The sequence below is a fragment of the Acanthochromis polyacanthus genome, chromosome 19 (assembly GCF_021347895.1).
Source record: "Acanthochromis polyacanthus isolate Apoly-LR-REF ecotype Palm Island chromosome 19, KAUST_Apoly_ChrSc, whole genome shotgun sequence".
NCBI classification, from domain to species: Eukaryota; Metazoa; Chordata; class Actinopteri; family Pomacentridae; genus Acanthochromis; species Acanthochromis polyacanthus.
This window is the reverse complement of record NC_067131.1, coordinates 31,777,910-31,797,252: the sequence shown is the minus strand read 5'-3', so window position 1 is coordinate 31,797,252 and position 19,343 is coordinate 31,777,910. Positions and strand designations below refer to the sequence as shown.

The following is a 19,343-nucleotide window of genomic DNA, read 5'->3' as shown; positions in this document are numbered from 1 at the left end:
GTTACCTAGTTACCTGGTCACCTGGTTACCTAGTCACCTGGTTACCTAGTTACCTGGTCACCTGGTTACCTAGTTACCTGGTCACCTGGTTACCTAGTTACCTAGTCACCTGGTTACCTGGTTACCTGGTCACCTGGTTACCTAGTCACCTGGTTACCTAGTTACCTGGTTACCTGGTCATCTGGTCACCTGGTTACCTAGTCACCTGGTTACCTAGTTACCTGGTCACCTGGTTACCATGACAACACTAGCTTGGGTTTCTGAGTGTTTACCAGATGATCCAGGAGGTCTGCAGGTCTTTGGAGGTCTTCAGGTGTATTTTTGAACTTTGAACCAGGATAGCTGCTTTATGCTAAGCTAGGCTAACTATCACCAGACCACAGACTGTATTTGAAGGTGGCCGTGGCCACAGTGAAGCCTCCAGTTTGGAGTTTTCGCTCTGAAATCCTGTTTTTTTTTTTCTTTTAACGGGACATTAAAACAGAGCTGTAGATCTGACTGATGGATTCTGGACTTCATTCTCCACTGATCTATCGTCTGTTTTCCTCTGAGTGGAACCAAAATTTACTGAATCAACATCATGCTGTGTTGGAGGAACCTTGAAAACACAGATTAAGAACATAAACTCCTGAGGAGAATGTTCTCTGAGGTAACAGAAAAAGACTCATTTCCTCATTCTTCTGTGGAGCCTCCTGCTGGCTGAGAACATCTCAGAGGCTTCGTCCATCTTTCGACAGTCTGTTCTAACGGTTCTAAAACAGTTCCTGCAGACATTTATTGGTGACATCTTGGTGCGAGCCTCGCCAATAAAAGTCTTTCTGTGAGTTCCACCAGGTTCTAGACTTGTCATCTGCTGGACCCTCCGCTGCTCATCTGGTAAATAAAAGTTCTCAACAAACGGCTGAACACCACCGGACTGTTTTCTGAGGAACCTTAACGTTACAACTGTTCTTCTGTTCTCATGCACAGAAGTCACATCACTGGAAACATCACAGCAGAAGACGAGGACCAGCTGCTTCTACAGGAAGGCCACGAGGAACGTCAAGAACACAAATCTAAAAAGCAGTAACTGTGTTTGTGGAAACTAGACGGAACGTCGACATCTGAAGCATGCAGGAGTCCCCTCAACCTTCACCCAGCAGAAGGAACATCAGACGTTCTGCAGAGAACAAACGCTGGAATCCTTCATGGAAACGCTGCTGCAGAAGCTTCAAGAATGCCGATAAAGGTTCTCCAGAAATAAACAAAACCAGGATCAGCAGCTTTTATATAGAAACATCTGGCTTTAGAACTCCAAAAAACCCTTTAGAACAAACCAGAACTAAGAAATATGAGAACATCACTCCGGTTCCAGCCTCGTTCCCAGAAAGTTCCGCTTCTTTAAACTGGTTTCCATTGTGTATAGGTTCTTTAAAATGGTTTCCAGTAAGTTTGGGTTCTTTAAAAGGGTTCTTTAAGCCTTTCAGTCTCTTCCGTTTCATCTCCAAACCGTTTTTCTTGATTCTATTGAGTTTTATTTTCCTGCCGCTGTTTGAACTTCGTGTTCTGTCTTTGTGTCTTTATTGGTCTTTTAGGTTCTGACTAATTGGATCATGAAACGTTCTCGATGACTAAAGATGATGAACGTTCTAACTCCAGGATGAACCCTCATCAACTGCTTGATGAACTGAAGTGTGGTTCTTTATTTCTCATCTTATTTGCTTAAAGGACTTTCTTTTTTTTTGGTCACCATCAGAAATCCTTCAGGTTGTTTCAGGATGAAAGCAGCAGATTTAATGTCCATCAGATGTTCTTCATCTGAACATCTGAACTCTGCTGCAGAACCTTAGAATAAAATAATCTGAATAAAAGTGTTTGTTTGTTGGATCCAGAGTTTATCTCTGAATGTTTCTGCTTAGGTCTGAGAAAAAATTACTTCATTTAAACCAACGTCACGTCAAATCTGTGGATTTAGGAAAAGTTACTGAATTCTGTTTAAAAGTTGAGAGGTTTAAAAATATGTCAGAAACACTCAGAATGTTCCTGAAACGTTCTAGAAACATCTTCAGACTACCAGTTGATTCAACAACGTGTCTGAACTGATTTGGAGGTTTCAGAAATCTGAAGGTCTGCTTCCAAAGATTCACAACCGAAAGGAAACAGGAAGTTAAAAAGTAGAAACACCGTCCAGAGACTGAAGGCATCGTGGTGCTTCGAGGTCTCCAAGAGGTGTCCTGCCCCAGAACCAGAACCAGAACCTCAACCTCAAAGCTGCAGAACATCTAGAAGAAGATCCAGTAAAAACAAACTGGTTCCTGCTTTTTTGATCTTTTGCTAAAAGTTAAACCACAAATAAAACTGGATAAAAAAGTTTCCAGACTTTAAAAACTCTCAGATCTGATCTGAAAACCTGCAAGAAACTCCAGAGATGATGGACTGATGAGCAGATCCTGGTCTGAAGGTCAAAATGTAGGAAGAGTCACTGGAAATACAGTTTAATATCCACAATGTGACCTTCAGTGAGAAGACCTCCAGTCTGTGGAACATTTGAAGATCTTTGTGGAACATCTGAAGGCCTTTGTGGACTCTGAAGGTCTTTGAGGACCCTGAAAGTCTTTGTGGAACCTCTGGAGGTCTTTGTGGACTCTAGAGGTCTTTGGGTCTCTGAGCAGCATGTTGAGAATCCTGCTCCTCCTCTGGAAGCACTTCATGGTGACTTTGGCTCCAGATGAACCAGATTAAGGGGATGCAGCATCATGTGGGACCAAAAAAGCCTGAACTGAAACATCTGTCCAGATGTTCTCAAGCAGAAAGGAGTTCTTCCTCTTTAGACCTGACAGACTCAACAACAATAATCTTTTTGCAGCATTTTAAAGATCCACCAAGTTCTTCTGCAGATGAATTCGGTTCTTCTGGTTCATTCAAACTTCACGTTAAAGTTTTTCTGCAGCTCTGAGATCAGATCAGCTGATCGAAGTTCTGAAGCTGGAAAAGGTGGAAACCTGCAATGAAGAAGTAGCTTCAGGTGGATCCTGGATCTGAAGCAGGATCAGTCGGTTTGGTTTCATCGTCCTGCTGCTTCCAGAAACATCCAGAACTCAGATCATCTGAGAAACATCAGGAAACATCTGCTCATCCTGCTGAGGAGCTTCTTCTTCTTCTTCTCCTCTAGGTTTAGAAGTCGTAGTCCCACCCAGAGTTGTCATCCGGTGGCGGTTCTTCCGTGTCTTCAGGGAAATTGTCGAAGTTACTGGTGTCAGTCGCAGACGAGACCTGAACGCAGAAACACACAAAGTCAGAAAAACCTGGAGATGGAAAAACATCTACAGGAGGAAGAAATCGCAGGAGCTTCAGGAGAAACCATCTGGAGGTTCTGGAAGACATTTCTAGAAATGTCTTCCAGAACCTACAGCTGGTTTCTTCTGAAGCTCTTACAACTACCAGGACCTGGATGACTGAGAACCTAGAAGAAGTCTGAGGAGACAACATTAGTTCGGAGTTTAACATCTCAGGAAACCTGGTGGACACATCGGTTCCTGGTTTGATCGAAGTTTTTAAGTCCTACTATTGTCCTACTTTAACAATTAACCACAGTGATGAAAAACAAGTCTAAAAACACCAGACGTCGGAGGAACGAACCTTCAGGGTGTTCAGGTTGTTGTTCGTTTGTTTGGTACTTACCCCAGGTGTGATGGGTGGAGTCAGAGTTCCTTTCTTTAGCCCCTCCCAGTTAAAACCTTCAAACCACCTGAACACAAACAGTCAGAGTTACTTAACGTTCCGTAAACGTTCTAAATGTTCTGCAGTTGCTGCACACTCACTTGTGCTTCTGGATGTCTTTGACTCCATTCTTCAAGTTTCCGAGTCTCTCCGATGGATTATCTCTAAAACACAAACGGACCTTCAGTACAGGTTCTGCAGGTGAGAACAGGCTCCGCCCACAGCACCTCCTACCTGCACAGCTTCTTGATGAGGTTGCCGGCGTTCTTGGTGATCTTCTTGGGGAACTCGATCATGTCAATGCCTCTCAGGATGACGTTGTAGGTCTTCATGGGATCCGGACCTGAGAACGGAGGACTGGACAGACAGACGGATGCCATCAGGACCCGACTCTGCTGCCGTGGCAACCACTCCATCTGCTCACCTGTGGGTTCCTCACCTGCCCGTCAGCAGCTCGTACATCAGGATGCCCAGAGACCAGTAGTCTGCTGAGACGTCATGGCCTTTGTTCAGGATGATCTCAGGAGCGACGTACTCCGGAGTCCCGCAGAACGTCCAGGTCTTCTTACAGAACCCGATCTTCTTTGCAAAACCAAAGTCCACCTGAAAACACACAGCTGGTAACACCTGGACTCACCCTTCAGTATTTATCTCTGAGCAGCTGAATCTAAGTTAAAACCAGACAAATTATTAGCTTAGCTTAGCTTAACATAGCACACTGATTAGAAACAAATGGAAAAAAACACTTTCTTAGCTTAGCTTAGCATAAAGATTAGAAACTACAGGGGACTACTATCTCTCGCTTAGCTTAGCTTAAAACCTGAAAACAAGGCAAAACCCGCTATCCTGGCTTAGCTTAGCCTAAATACTGACAACAAGAGCAAAATACTGATAGCTTAGCATAAAGACTACAGACAATGATCAGAATCAAGGGGGAACTGCTAGCTTAGCTTGAAATAACGACTAGAAACAACAGAGAAAACCTAGCTTGGGTTGGAACAAAACCTGGAAACAAGGAGAAACAACTGAGCTTATGCTAAGCTAATCTTAGCTTAGCATAAAGACTTAAAGCAAGAGGAAACAATGACATTTAGTGGTAGTTAGTGGTTTGATCCACTAAGAGGGTGGACCCCTGTTAGCCTAGCATGCTAACAGTAGTGGACGTACCAGCTTGGCGTATCCTCGGCCGTCCAGGATGAGGTTCTCAGGTTTCAGGTCTCGGTAAATGATGCCTTTAGCGTGCAGGTAGGCGAAGGCTTCGAGGACGCAGCCGGTGTAGAACCTGGTGGTGGAGTCTTCAAACGATCCCCTGAAACAGGTCAGGAAGATGTAAAACGCTGAGGGACATTTTCATCATCATCATCACCAACCTGGAGTTAAAAATGTTTAGATGGAGGTTACCTGTCCCTCAGCAGAGTCCACAGCTCTCCACCCAGACAGGCCTCCATCAGCATGTACAGATATTTACTGTCTTTAAATGTCCGGTACAACCTGAACACAACAACAACCCATCAGTACCACTAATGCACTCTGTTGTTCTCTTCTATGTTGTATGTTGCTGTGTGTTTTATATGTTGTTTATGTTCACGTTCTGAACATAAACAACATATATGTTCACACGCGTTTAAAGCCAAAGAGCTTCATGAGTAAATAAACAACTTCCTCGCTAAATTATTTTGTTTTAATTTTGTTACTGATATTGTATATTTTTACACTTAGCGAAGCTCATGGTTTACCTTGTTTAAAGTATTTCTACGAAGCTAAGCTAACTGTTTTCCTCTGCTTCCTGTCTTTATACTAAGTTAAACTAGCATTTTTTCCCTTGTTTCCTTTCTTTTTACTAAGCTATGGTAACCGTTTTTGTCTATTTTCACTCTTTATGCTAAGCTAAGCTAACAGTTTTTCACTACTTATTGTCTCTATGCTAAGCTAAGCTAGTGGTTTGTGAAAAGTACATGAATTGAATGAAATACTGGACATAAATATAACGTGTGTTTCTGAGGTAACAAGCACGCTTGCTAGATAACAGTAAAACTGGTGTAAGTTGATAATATTTGACATTAAAACCTGACGATGAAGTCGCAGTGCGCCTCGGTCATGATGTGTTTCTCTGATCGGATGTGTTCCTGCTGCCTCGTGTCCACGATGTGACGCTTCTTCAGGATCTTCATGGCGAACGTTTTGGCCTCGTCGCTCTTCAGCTGCACCTGGACGACAGAAAGTCACATGATAGGAGGTCACATGACACATAGTTCTCGGCAGAACAGCCTTTAAACAACAGGGAGCCTTTTAAAGGACATCTAGACTATTGTGTTCGGTTGTTCGGTTGGGTTTTTAACATGCTCTGACGTGTTCCTTAAATGTTCTGAAGGGTTCCACTGCGGGCTGCTCAGCGGCCTAGTGGTTAGCACTTTCGCCTTGCAGCAAGAAGATCCCCGGTTCAAATCCCGGCCTGGTCCTGGGATCTTTCTGCATGGAGTTTGCATGTTCTCCCTGTGCATGCGTGGGTTTTCTCCGGGTACTCCGGCTTCCTCCCACAGTCCAAAAATATGCTGAGGTTAATTGGTTACTCTAAATTGCCCGTAGGTGTGAATGCGAGTGTAATTGTGTGTCTGTATATGTAGCCCTGTGACAGACTGGTGACCTGTCCAGGGTGTCCCCTGCCTTCACCCGAGTCAGCTGGGATAGACTCCAGCACCCCCCATGACCCTAGTGAGGATAAAGCGGTGGATAGAGGATGGATGGATGGATGGGTTCCACTGCACAATAAGACGTAAACAGTCTCTGAGCTGTAATTGGAACATGACACAACCCTCTATTTGTGGTCGGCTCTTCATGTGACGTTATCTGAGCTCTGGCTGAAATGTTGGAGTAATGAGGTGCTGATGGAGGAACGGCAGCAGCTGGAGGAGAACTGGAACATGCAAACATCCATGGTTCCAAAAATATTAACGGAACATCGAACTGCAGCTAAACCAGAAGATTTGTTTTTGTTTTCTGGAAAAAAAGTTTAAGACATTGTAAAATGTGTTCAGATTAATTCCACTGAGTGTGTTTTAAACATGAAGCTACAACCAGCTACTGGTTAGCTTAGCTTAGCATAAAGGCCATAAGCAGGCTAACTGTGAGTTAAGCTTAATGTAGCATATGGACCACTAGCGTAACTTATCTGTAGCGTCCCCTTGGTTACAATTTTAATGATAAGCTAAGCTTGAGGTGTTGTTTAAAGTCTAGTCTTATTTTTATGCTAAGGTAAACTAAGGTGACTGTTTCTTCTGGTTTCTGCTATGCTAAGCTAGCAGTGTCTTCTGGTAGTCAGTCTTATTACAATGCTAACCTGATGAGTTTCCCTTGTTTTCTGCATGCTAACCTATGCTAGAAGCTTCCTCTTTCTTGTAGTCTTCATGCTAAGCTAAGCTAGCAGGTTCCCTATGTTTCCAGCCTTGGAAACTAAACTGAAATAATAATAATATAATAACAATAACAACAACAACAATAATAACAATAACTGATGTAAACCGATCGGTCCGTGTTCTTGCCATGATGTAAACCGATCGGTCCGTGTTCTTGCCATGATGTAAACTGATCGGTCCATGTTCTTGCCATGACGTCAGGCCATGCTGAGGTCAGGCAGCAGACTGGAGGTCAGGATTTTCCTCCGTCTATAAATATCTCCACCCTACAGACCCTGAGGAGGTTCCTTCCTCTTTTTGGACAGACGTCTGCAGGGGTTCCCTCAGGCTTCGCCCCCCTCGATACCAGAGCAGCAGCCAATCACGCTGCTGGATTCATCAGACAGGAAGTGAAGCAGCTTTAGGTTAACGAGGATAACGAGGATAATTAATGAGCCCAGAACCTCGTTAAGGAAAACAAACTGTAACACTCTGTTGTCATGGAAACGAAGAACAGTGCTGCAGGTTTAGCACCAGGTTCCACTGGAGGTTCTGATGGATCACATGAGGAGGAACTGGCTTCCAGTTACTGATAGGCTACTGGAAAGTTACTGCAAATAGCACAGCGCACACACACACACACCTACACACACAGACACACACACACACACACACACACACACACACACACACACACTTGTTTCTAACTAGAATGTTCTAACATTAAATGTATTATTATTATTATTATTATTATTATTATTAATAATAATAATAATCTGATCTCAGACTGAACCTGGTTTTTTGTTTCTGATTAAACTTGAACCTGAAGCTGAGTTTAATCCGATCTTCATGTTGGAACAACGATGAGAAGAAACTTAAACGATCTGATGAGCCTCAGACTAAACCTGGTTTGAGTTCTGTTCTGGTTCTGTTCTCTGGAGGTTCTGGCTCAGATCTACTTACCAGCTCGACTCGTCCGAAGCCTCCGACTCCCAGCGTGTCGATGATGTTGAAGTCGGTGAGCTTCAGGCTGGAGAAGAAGGCGTTCTCGGCCTCGTACCTGCAGGTGAAACACAGAGAGCCTGGCTGAGCTCAGGAACCACCAGAACATTGTAGAACCTTCAGCGGGGCAGGTGAAGGTTCTCCACACCTGCAGCATTTGACCACATGGAAGAAGGGGAACTTCTTGGAGGTGTGGATGGAGAAGGAGGTGATGGGGAAGGAGGCTGGAGGAGCAGGGAGGCTGGTGAGACGCTGCCGCTGGCGCCTGGTCAGGTCAGGAAGGAGCTCCCTCATCTCCACAACCAGCAGAACCAGCAGAACCGCGCAGCAGGAAGGAACTCTTCAGTCCACGTAGAACCAGAAATAAATGAGGAATGTGAAAGAACGTTGTTCTGGACTGTTGAGAAGCTGAAGCCTCAGGAGAAGGTTCTGCAGAGCGTCCGTAAGAGAACCGTCTGAAATGAAGAGCTCCACGTCCAGTTCACATGATGGAGGCGGCGCTGGAGGTCCGAGGTTCTGCTGAGGGGGAACCGGCGCTGGTCCAGATCCTCCAGATCTCTGAGCATCAAGGTCACGGAGAAACCAACCTGAGTGGAGAACCTGGGATGGTTCTGATCTCCTGAAGACCAGCTGAAGGCGTGAAGGTCCAGCTGGAGCAGGACAGAACCTGAAAACAGTCCCAGGTCCGTCTGAGCTGCAGCAGGAAATGCAGCCGCAGGAGGAGCTGCGGCGCTGCTGCAGATATTTTTAGCTGCTGGACGGAGATCCTGAGAGGTGACCTCAACGTTCCCTCCAACAAACAGAGGTCCTCAGCTTCCGTCTCCACTCCAGTCAGACCAGATATGACCTCTGGTGCTGAATCCTTGGTGTTTATTGTTTATCTTTAAATTGATCTCATTGTTTTTATTTACTTCCTGGTTACAACAGAGAAAATAAAGTTCAAACTAAAGTTTAGTTTTTAATAATTTCTGTTCGTTTCCTTCAGGAGTTCAGTCTGTTAACAAGAAAAAATAATAATAGTAACAATAAAGAGTTATTATTACTAGTATTATTATTATTATTATTATTATTATTCAAAGCTTCACTGTGAGGAGGAACTCCTCCTCCATTTGTTTTTAGATTTACTTGTGTGTTATTAGTGTGTGTGAGTGTGAGTGTGTGTGTGTACGTGTTTATCCATACCGGTGGGGACTTTGACCTGACGCCATGCTATCTCGGTGGGGACCAAAAATGAGGTCCCCACAAGTTTAAACAGTGTTTTCTTGGCCATGTTGTTGTTACTGAAAAAAGTAAAAGTGCAAAAACGTTTCTTTAGGGTTAGACATTGTTTTGGTCTGGGTTAGGGTTAGGGTTTGGTTAAGGTTAGGGTTGGGTTAGGGTTTGGGTTTGGTTAAGGTTAGGGTTAGGGTTAGATATGAATGGGAGTCAATGGTCCCATCTAGGCATGGGCCGGTTACCGGTTTTAAGGTATACCACGGTATGAAAAAATTCACGGTTTCAAAACCACTAAAATTTTCCGTCATACCGTTCCTGCGGTATGAGCATTTTTTCTAATGTGACGTCTCATCAGGGAGAAAGTAGAGGTCCCTCACACTGTGTGAAGCTGCAGCCTAAAGCGCCCCTCCCCCCGCTCACCTGCATTTGTTGTGAGTGACAAGCAGGCAGCTCTGCAGGCTGTGTGATGGCTGAAGGAGGCGAGCCCCCGGAACTTTTTCCGTCGTCCAAGCGGACTAAGTCGGCTGTTTGGGAATACTTCGGCTACCGTAAAAAGCCAGACGGCCACGGCTTGGAGGAAGAAGGTCGCCCGACGTGCAAAACGTGCTTGAGGACAGTGGCAGCCCGAGGAGGCAATACATCGAATATGATAGCGCATCTACAGGAGCACCACCCATCGCTGTATGCTAAATTAAAGGTAAAGTTAATGCTGTCTTGAAATGAATGAGCGTATTAGCGTCTGACATTAGTGAAATGAGCTTGTTCCCGAGGCAGATATGGTAACTACCATATCATACCATATCCATTTCTTCATCTCTATCTTTTAGTAACTTTTTTTATATTTTAACTGAGGCAGATTTGGTAACTAGCTTGCTAAGGATTTATCTTAGCATGCTAGTTACCATATCTGCCTGAGTTTAAAAAAATAAGTTATCCACAACTTTTTTCTTTCATCAATCTTTATTGCTAAGATGGATAATAACAGCTAGTTTACTCTCTAACATTTTAGAGCTGCAATCATAATACCGTGAAACTGTGAAACCGTGATATTTTTGCCTAAGGTTATCATACCGTCAGAATCTCATACCGGCCCATGCCTAGTCCCATCCCTCCCCCTTGCCCTCCTCTGTCCCTCTCAACCCGCCCGGCCAGCAGGCAGATGGGTCCCCCCTATATAGAGCTGGGTTCTACTCAAGGTTTCTTCCTTGTTAAAAGGGTGTTTTCCTGCCACTGTCGCCTTTGGGCTTGCTCTGGGGGTCAGGCTTATGGGTTCTGTAAAGCGTCTTGAGACAATTTGACTGTAATTGACGCTATATAAATAAAATTGAATTGAATTGAAGTCCCCACAATGATAGGAAAACACAGTGTGTGTGTGTGTGTGTGTGTGTGTGTGTGTGTGTGTGTGTGTGTGTGTGTGTGTGTGTGTGTGTTCTTGTACTTGCTACATTGTGAGAACCATTTTCTGCATTTAACTATCAAAGTGAGGACATTTTTACAAAGTGAGGACATTCTGGCCGGTCCTCACTTTGAAACAGCCATGTTTGAGGGTGAAGACTTGTTTTTAGAGAACAGGTATGAATTGAGGTTTGGTTAGGGTTAGGGTAAGGATTAAGTTTAGGCAATCAGTTGTGATGGTTAAGGTTAGGGAGATAACATTAAAAAAAGATAACAAAAGATAACATTAGCCCAGCATCTCTACTGTAGTCGGCTGGTCTTTGCTTTCTAGCCAGTCAAAACCAGAGTTCACAGTATCACTGCATATCTGCTGAAAAAGCGGATCGTTCTTCAGTTCTTCCAGTGTTGGGTGTAGAGCCTTACTCTAGGAAATGCATTACGCCTATGGATGTCCTCACTAAGATAGAAGTACAAACATGTGTGTGTGTGTGTGTGTGTGTGTGTGTGTGTGTGTGTGTGTGTGTGTGTGTGTGTGTGTGTGTGTGTGTGTGTGTGTGTGTGTGTGCGTGTGTAGGTGTGCATGTGTGTGTGTGTTCAGTCCACTTCCTGGAAGTTGTGGACTCAGATTTCTTCAGGACTCATAAACACTCTGAAAATAGTCTGAGACTGAAATGCACAACAAAACAGCACAACAACAACACAACAAAACAACACAACAACAACAACACAACAACAACACAACAAAACAACACAACAACACAACAACACAACAAAACAAACCAACAACAACAACACAACAACACAACAACAACACAGCAATACAACAACAAAACAACACAACAACACAATACAACAACAAAACAACAAAACAACACAACAGTAACACAACAACAACACAACAACACAACAAAACAAACCAACAACAACACAACAACACAACAACAACACAGCAATACAACAACAAAACAACACAACAACACAATACAACAACAAAAGAACACAACAGTAACACAACAACAACACAACAACACAACAACAACAAAACAATACAACAACAAACAACACAACAGTAACACAACAACAACACAACAGTAACACAACAACAACACAATACAACAGAACAACACAACAGTAACACAACAACAACACAACAATAAAACAACAAAACAACACAACAGTAACACAACAACAACAAAACTACAAAACGGCACAACACAACAACACAACAGCAACACAACAATACAACAACAAAACAACAAAACAACACAACAGTAACACAACAACACAACAACAACACAACACAGACACACCACTCTGAGAAATGAACGAAGACAAATAAATAAAATATGACAAAAGGGAAATATTTTTAAATATTTGTAAAATATGTGTTAATATATTTTTAATATCTGTCTAATATGTTTTAATATATATATTTATATACATTTATTTTAAATGTATTTTAATCCAACTTTAATATGTTTTTAATATTTTTAAAAAAATGTTTTACATTTTTGTGGCCTTTGAAACATTTTATTTTTCTCCATTTCCTCTAAATATAGAAGAATGTGTGTATTTGATCCAGACCAGCAGACCTTCAATGTTTTTGTTCTGTTTTGTCTTTTTTTCTTCTCTGCTGGAACTCTGAGGCTTAATAAAGATGATCTGATAAAATTCATTTTTATTAAAACACATTTTCTTGCTTCTGTTTCCTCTTTAACCTGCTTCCTGTCGGTTTATTTCCATCATTAGATCAGGTCCAGATTAATCCCTTCTCCTGGTTTCAGATGTGAATGTTTCTGTGCTTCACCAATAAGCAGCCCTCATAGTCAGGAGATGTTCATCGTTTCACACACACAAAAAAACTGATTCCTGCATGTTTGTATTTTCATTTAGGTTGGGGAAAACCTATAAGTGAAACTTTAGCAGCTGTGAGAAAAACTGGAATCTAAATGTAGAGTTATAAATACACAGAGGTATAAATAACAGCTCAGAGGTGTGAAGGACAAACAGTCTGTTGTTGTTTACCGTTACCATGGAAACAGCTGACTGACAGCAGCTGCAGTGAACCTGATCACCTGGAATAAAACCTGACAAAACAATTTACCTTAAAATTTGGTTGATGCTACGGGTACGGACCCGTACCCGTAGCATCTGTACTAGAGGTACGGACCCGTACCTGTAGCATCTGTACTAAAGGTACGGACCCGTTAAGGTCACTGAAGAGCTGGCGCCGGTTAACTACTATTTGCTGCACATTACAGGCAGTTTATATGAATGACTTTGACGGCGAACATTGTATAATTTAACCAAAAATACACCGTCTCCTCTCACACTTTAGACATTGCAGTTTTTACGCTTTTAGACGCCATGTCTGAATTGTTTGAAGTCCAGTTCCTATTAATTAGTTTACCGCGTTCAGTGGTGGAAGCGGCTGACGAACTCCATTGCAAATGTTCCCATTTAATTTCGGACGCTAATTTACAAGATAAAGTTAAGGATGTCGAATATGAAACAAACACTCGTGAATGGTGAGGAGCAGCTCTTTAATTCGGCATGAATTTAAAAAAACCCACAAACTCGATTTACTGTGATATTGTGAGATTTGTTTGTGGTGATGTAAATTAGCATTCAACAGAGTCCGCTAACATTAAAGTGACTGACGTGCAGTGTCTGTGTTGACAGACGCAGAAAATACGTCAGGGTTTTGTTTAGGTTGTTAATATGTAATAGTCTGTCGCTACTTTTGAAGGTAAAAAAATACTTGTAGTTTGCTGGCTGTTAGTTCCGCCATTTGTTTTGTTTGCTGTTTGTGCTTTATTAGAACAGGGTCACGTGAATAAAAAGTTTTGCTATTTTTAATAGTAGTGCTGATTTCAACCCCAAATCGCTGTCCGTGAAAAAGTCAGATAGTGATGTCGGACTTTTCCACAGACAACGATGACCCCAGCACACTGATTGTAAAATATTTCTTGTAACTTTATTGGAACTTGATATGGAATGAATGGACTTTAATACACTGTTAATACACAAAGATGACTGACATGACAGGCTCCGCAAGCAGATTCACCTCGAATCACGGAAGCGCCTTCATCAGTGTAGCCGGCTCATTAATATTCACGTCCATCGGATTACCAGCCAATCACGAAGCGCGTTCATCAGCTGGCTCATTAATATTTATGAGAAGGGAAAGTGCCGTATCCGTAGGCCACAGGCTAGGGATACGGGTCCGTATCTGTAGACACTACCTTTTGTGTTAGTTGTCTCATGCTTTTGTTGTTTTGTGTTTCCTTTTTGTCTCGCTTGTGTTTTTTGTCTCATTTTTTGTCATTTTGTGTTTCGCTTTATTTCTTTAGTGCATCACTTTTGTCATTTTTTGCCGCTTTGTAATTTTTTTAATCAAAGTTTTTGTCTCTTTTTTTTGGGACTGAGAGTAGGGACTTTGAATGTTGGAACTATGACAGGAAAAGGTAGAGAGCTGGTTGACATGATGCAGAGGAGGAAGGTGGACATACTGTGTGTCCAGGAGACCAGGTGGAAAGGTAGTAAAGCTAGAAGTTTAGGAGCAGGGTTCAAGTTGTTCTATCATGGTGTAGATAGGAAGAGAAATGGAGTAGGAGTTATCTTGAAGGAGGAGTTTGTTAGGAATGTCCTGGAGGTAAAAAGAGTGTCAGATCGAGTGATGAGCCTGAAGCTAGAAATCGAAGATGTGATGTTCAGTGTTGTTAGTGGGTATGCTCCACAGGTAGGATGTGAGCTGGAGGAGAAGCAGAAATTCCGGTTGGACCTTGATAAAGTGATGCCGAGCATCCCTAGAAGTGACAGAGTTGTCATTGGTGCAGACTTCAATGGACATGTTGGTGCAGGAAACAGAGATGATGAGGAGGTCATGGGCAGGTTTGGGATCCAGGAGAGGAACGCAGAAGGACAGATGGTGGTTGACTTTGCAAAAAGGATGGAAATGGCTGTAGTGAATACTTTCTTCCAGAAGAGGCAGGAACATAGGGTGACCTATAAGAGTGGAGGTAGGAGCACACAGGTAGACATCTTGTGTAGACGGTGTAATCTGAAGGAGATCAGTGACTGCAAAGTAGTGGTAGGTGAGAGTGTAGCCAGACAGCATAGGATGGTGGTGTGTAGGATGACCCTGGTGGGGAAGAAGATGAAGAGGGTAAAGGCAGAGCAGAGGACCAAATGGTGGAAGCTGAAAAAGGAAGAGTGTTGTATGACTTTCAGGAAAGAGTTGAGACAGGCTTTGGATGGTCAGGAGGTGCTTCCAGATGACTGGACAACTACAGCAAATGTGATCAGGGAGACAGGTCGGAGAGTACTTGGTGTGTCATCTGGAAGGAAAGGAGATAAGGAGACTTGGTGGTGGAATGAGGAGGTGCAGGAGTGGATCCAGAGAAAGAGGTTAGCTAAGAAGAAGTGGGACACTGAGAGGACTGAAGAGAGTAGACAGGAGTACAGGGAGATGCAGCGTAAGGTGAAAGTAGAGGTGGCAAAGGCCAAACAAGGGGCTTACGATGACTTGTATGCTAGGTTGGACAGTAAGGAGGGAGAGACTGATCTGTACAGGTTGGCAAGGCAGAGAGACAGAGATGGGAAGGACGTGCAGCAGGTTAGGGTGATAAAGGATAAGGATGGAAGTGTGTTGACAGGTGCCAATAGTGTGATGGGAAGATGGAAAGAGTACTTTGAAGAGTTGATGAAAGAGGAAAATGAGAGAGAATGAAGAGTAGAAGAGGTGACTGTTGTGGACCAGGAAGTAGCAAAGATTAGTAAGGATGAAGTGAGGAGGGCATTGAAGAGGATGAAGAGTGGAAAGGCACTTGGTCCTGATGATATACCTGTGGAGGTATGGAAGTGTCTGAGAGAGGTAGCAGTAGAGTTTCTGACTGGGTTGTTCAACAGGATCTTAGATAGTGAGAAGATGCCCGAGGAATGGAGGAGAAGTGTGCTGGTGCCCATCTTTAAGAACAAGGGAGATGTGCAGAGTTGTGGCAACTACAGAGGAATAAAGCTGATGAGCCACACGATGAAGCTATGGGAAAGAGTAGTTGAAGCTAGACTAAGGGCAGAGGTGAACATCTGTGAGCAGCAGTATGGTTTCATGCCAAGAAAGAGTACAACAGATGCAATATTTGCTTTGAGGATGTTGATAGAGAAGTACAGAGAAGGTCAGAAGGAGCTGCATTGTGTCTTTGTAGATCTGGAGAAAGCTTCTGACAGGGTGCCCAGAGAGGAACTGTGGTTTTGTATGAGGAAGTCTGGAGTGGCAGAGAAGTATGTTAGAGTGGTGCAGGACATGTATGAGGACTGTAAGACAGTGGTGAGGTGTGCTGTAGGAGTGACAGAGGAGTTCAAGGTGGAGGTGGGACTACATCAGGGATCAGCTCTGAGCCCCTTCTTGTTTGCTATGGTGATGGACAGGATGACAGACGAGGTTAGACAGGAGTCTGGACTATGATGTTTGCAGATGACATTGTGATCTGTAGTGAGAGCAGGGAACAGGTGGAGGAGAAGCTAGAGGCGTGGAGGTTTGCCCTGGAAAGGAGAGGAATGAAGGTTAGCCACAGCAAGACGGAGTATCTGTGTGTGAATGAGAGGGACCCAAGTGGAAGAGTGAGGTTACAGGGAGAAGAGATCAAGAAGGTGGAGGACTTTAAGTACTTAGGGTCAACAGTCCAGAGCAATGGAGAGTGTGGAAAAGAGGTGAAGAAGCGTGTACAGGCAGGCTGGAACGGCTGGAGAAAAGTGTCAGGTGTGATGTGTGATAGAAGAGTTTCAGCTAAAATGAAAGGAAAGGTTTACAAAACTATGGTGAGACCAGCCATGTTGTTTGGTCTGGAGACAGTGTCCCTGAGGAAAAGACAGGAGGCAGAGCTGGAGGTAGCAGAACTGAAGATGCTGAGGTTCTCTTTGGGAGTGACCAGGATGGATAGGATCAGGAATGAGAACATCAGAGGGACAGCACATGTTAGAGGCTTTGGAGATAAAGTCAGAGAGGCCAGACTGAGATGGTTCAGACATGTCCAGAGGAGAGAGAGTGAATATATTGGTAGAAGGATGCTGAGTTTCCCACTGCCAGGCAGGAGGCCTAGAGGAAGACCAAAGAGGAGGTTTGTGGATGTGGTTAAAGAGGACATGAAGGTAGTTGGTGTGAGAGAAGAAGATGCAGCAGACAGGGTTAGATGGAGGCAATTGATTCACTGTGGCGACCCCTGAAGGGAAAAGCAGAAAAGAAAAGAAGAAGATTATTGTAGGTTATTTATAGGTTATGTATTATTATTATTATTATTATAATTACAGGTTATTTATAGGTTACTCTGCTGTGGTTCTACTGAAGGTCAGACTGGACTAACCTTTGATCTACAGCCTCAGTAGGAACCAACATTCAGAGGCAGACGGGGGACCTTATAAAGTGCTGCGCTCCTGTAGATGTGTCTGTCCTGCTGTATTATTATTAGCTGCTCTTATATAACCCAGGATTCTGTTACTGCAGCAGAAAAACACCTTCAGCTCAGAGACACACAGCAGCAGAACACACAACACTCAGTTTTAGGTCAGAAACGACAAAACCAGGACTGATGGAGGTGATCTGTGATTAATTAATAACTGATGAAGGGGATGTTTAGGAGCTCCAACGTGGTTCTAACGTTCCAGGAACTCTCCTCTAAATGCTTGTTTGTGTTGTTGGACCTACTTGGCTTTGACCTCGGCGTCGTCGTAGCCTTTATTGGACACGTCGTCCAGTCCACCAATCAGATGCTTGAATGAGCTGAGGAGGGACAGAGAGCAGCCAATCAGAACGCAGCATTTCCCTGCTGAACACAGAGCAGAACCACAAACAACAATAACAACAACAGCAACAATAAACAATAATAACACAGCAATAAACAACAGGAACAACTTATTATTCTTTGCTTTGTTGTTTCTTTGTTTGTTTTGCGTCTCTGGATCACTGGTTCTTTGCTGGACACTGTTAGTAATCACTGTACACCTGTACGACCTGTATCAAACCTGTATGACTTGTAACACACCTGTACGATCTGTAACACACCTGTATGACCTGAAACACACCTGTATGACCTGAAACACACCTGTATGACCTGTAACACACTTGTACGACCTGTAACACACCTGTACGACCTGTAACACACTTGTACGACCTGTAACGCACTTGTACGACCTGTAACACATCTGTACGACCTGTAACACACCTGTATGACCTGAAACACACCTGTACGACGTATAACACACCTGCACGACAAGTAACGCACCTGTACGACCTGTAACGCACCTGTACGACCTGAAACACACCTGTACGATGTGTAACGCACCTGTACGACCTGTAACACACTTGTACGACCTGTAACACACCTGTATGACCTGTAACACACCTGTATGACCTGAAACACACCTGTATGACGTATAACACACCTGCACGACAAGTAACGCACCTGTACGACCTGTAACGCACCTGTACGACCTGAAACACACCTGTACGATGTGTAACGCACCTGTACGACCTGTAACGCACCTGTATGACCTGAAACGCACCTGTACGACCTGTAACGCACCTGTACGACCTGTAACTCACCTGTACGACCTGTCACACCGCTGTACGACCTGTAACTCACCTGTACGACCTGTACCACACCTGTACGACCTGTAACACAGCTGTATGACCTGTGACGCACCTGCATGACCTGTAACACACCTGTGCGACCTGTACCACCTGCTGTTCCTGAGACTCTGACTGTCCACCTGCTTCCTGTTACATCCGCTGCCATGGCAACCAGGCAGTGGTTTAAATGTGTGTAGCTGCAGGAGTTGACCAGCAGAGGGCAGCAGCAGGTTGAAGGAAACCTGCAGCAGGTTGAGTCTGAGGAACCAACCTGATGTTTAAACACCTGAAACACCTGCAGCAGCTTCACTGGAGGAAGTCTTTCAGCTTTAAACGTCCTGAGGAGGAACATGTGTCTGACCAGGTTTTATTCATCTGAGGAAACATCTATCCTTCCTCTACCACATCTAACGTTCTAGTTTCATGTGTGATGGAACTTTAGAACCTGAGGATCATGGTCAGGTTCACTAGTAACTGCTTCTACTCCAGTCTCATCGCATACTGCTGATGTTCTCATCTTATCGCCTGTGTCTGAGGCCTCCAGGTGTTTCTACCACATCATCCTGTAGGTTCACAAACTGAAACAAGAAGTCAACTTTAGGTTTTCTTACTCGCGGTCGATGACCAGACAGATGACATCATCAGCGGCAACGACATTGGCTGTTCTGACATCCTCCCTGTGAACACAGGAAGTACTGATGTAAATGTTCTGAATCTACAGACTCTGAGGGTAAATATTCTGAATCTATAGGACTCTGAGGGTAAATATTCGGAATCTACAGACTCTGAGGGTAAATGTTCTGAATCTACAGACTCTGAGGGTAAATATTTGGAATCTACAGACTCTGAGGTTAAATGTTCTGAATCAGAACATTTACAATCTGGCAAAGATGGAATACAAAAAGAAGATAGAGAGGAATTTTCAACATAGTAACATCCGTGATGCGTGGAGAGGAATCAATACCATCTCTGGACACAACAATAAAAAGAGGAGGGAGCCAATAGTGGGTGAT

The 19,343-nt window shown here is 43.7% G+C and overlaps 1 protein-coding gene across 50 annotated transcripts in view; it reads right to left on the bottom strand.

The window, feature by feature from the left end:
- Positions 1 to 19,343, bottom strand: part of LOC110965252 (cGMP-dependent protein kinase 1-like) — a 60,418-nt gene that overhangs the window by 1,490 nt on the left and 39,585 nt on the right. For 9 of the 50 annotated variants that reach the window (XM_051939366.1, XM_051939354.1, XM_051939359.1 and 6 more), the window contains exons 8-18: positions 18,942 to 19,007; positions 17,407 to 17,481; positions 8,055 to 8,151; positions 5,767 to 5,906; positions 5,101 to 5,190; positions 4,867 to 5,008; positions 4,139 to 4,302; positions 3,934 to 4,056; positions 3,801 to 3,863; positions 3,661 to 3,727; positions 14 to 3,252 (exon numbers count right to left, since the gene is read on the bottom strand). In XM_051939366.1, the coding sequence (XP_051795326.1) occupies positions 3,154 to 3,252; positions 3,661 to 3,727; positions 3,801 to 3,863; positions 3,934 to 4,056; positions 4,139 to 4,302; positions 4,867 to 5,008; positions 5,101 to 5,190; positions 5,767 to 5,906; positions 8,055 to 8,151; positions 17,407 to 17,481; positions 18,942 to 19,007 (1,126 nt within the window). In that variant the 3' untranslated portion in view covers positions 14 to 3,153. The remainder of the gene's footprint in view (positions 1 to 13; positions 3,253 to 3,660; positions 3,728 to 3,800; positions 3,864 to 3,933; positions 4,057 to 4,138; positions 4,303 to 4,866; positions 5,009 to 5,100; positions 5,191 to 5,766; positions 5,907 to 8,054; positions 8,152 to 17,406; positions 17,482 to 18,941; positions 19,008 to 19,343) is intronic. The other 41 variants (XM_051939355.1, XM_051939361.1, XM_051939353.1 and 38 more) reach the window with 11 other exon arrangements.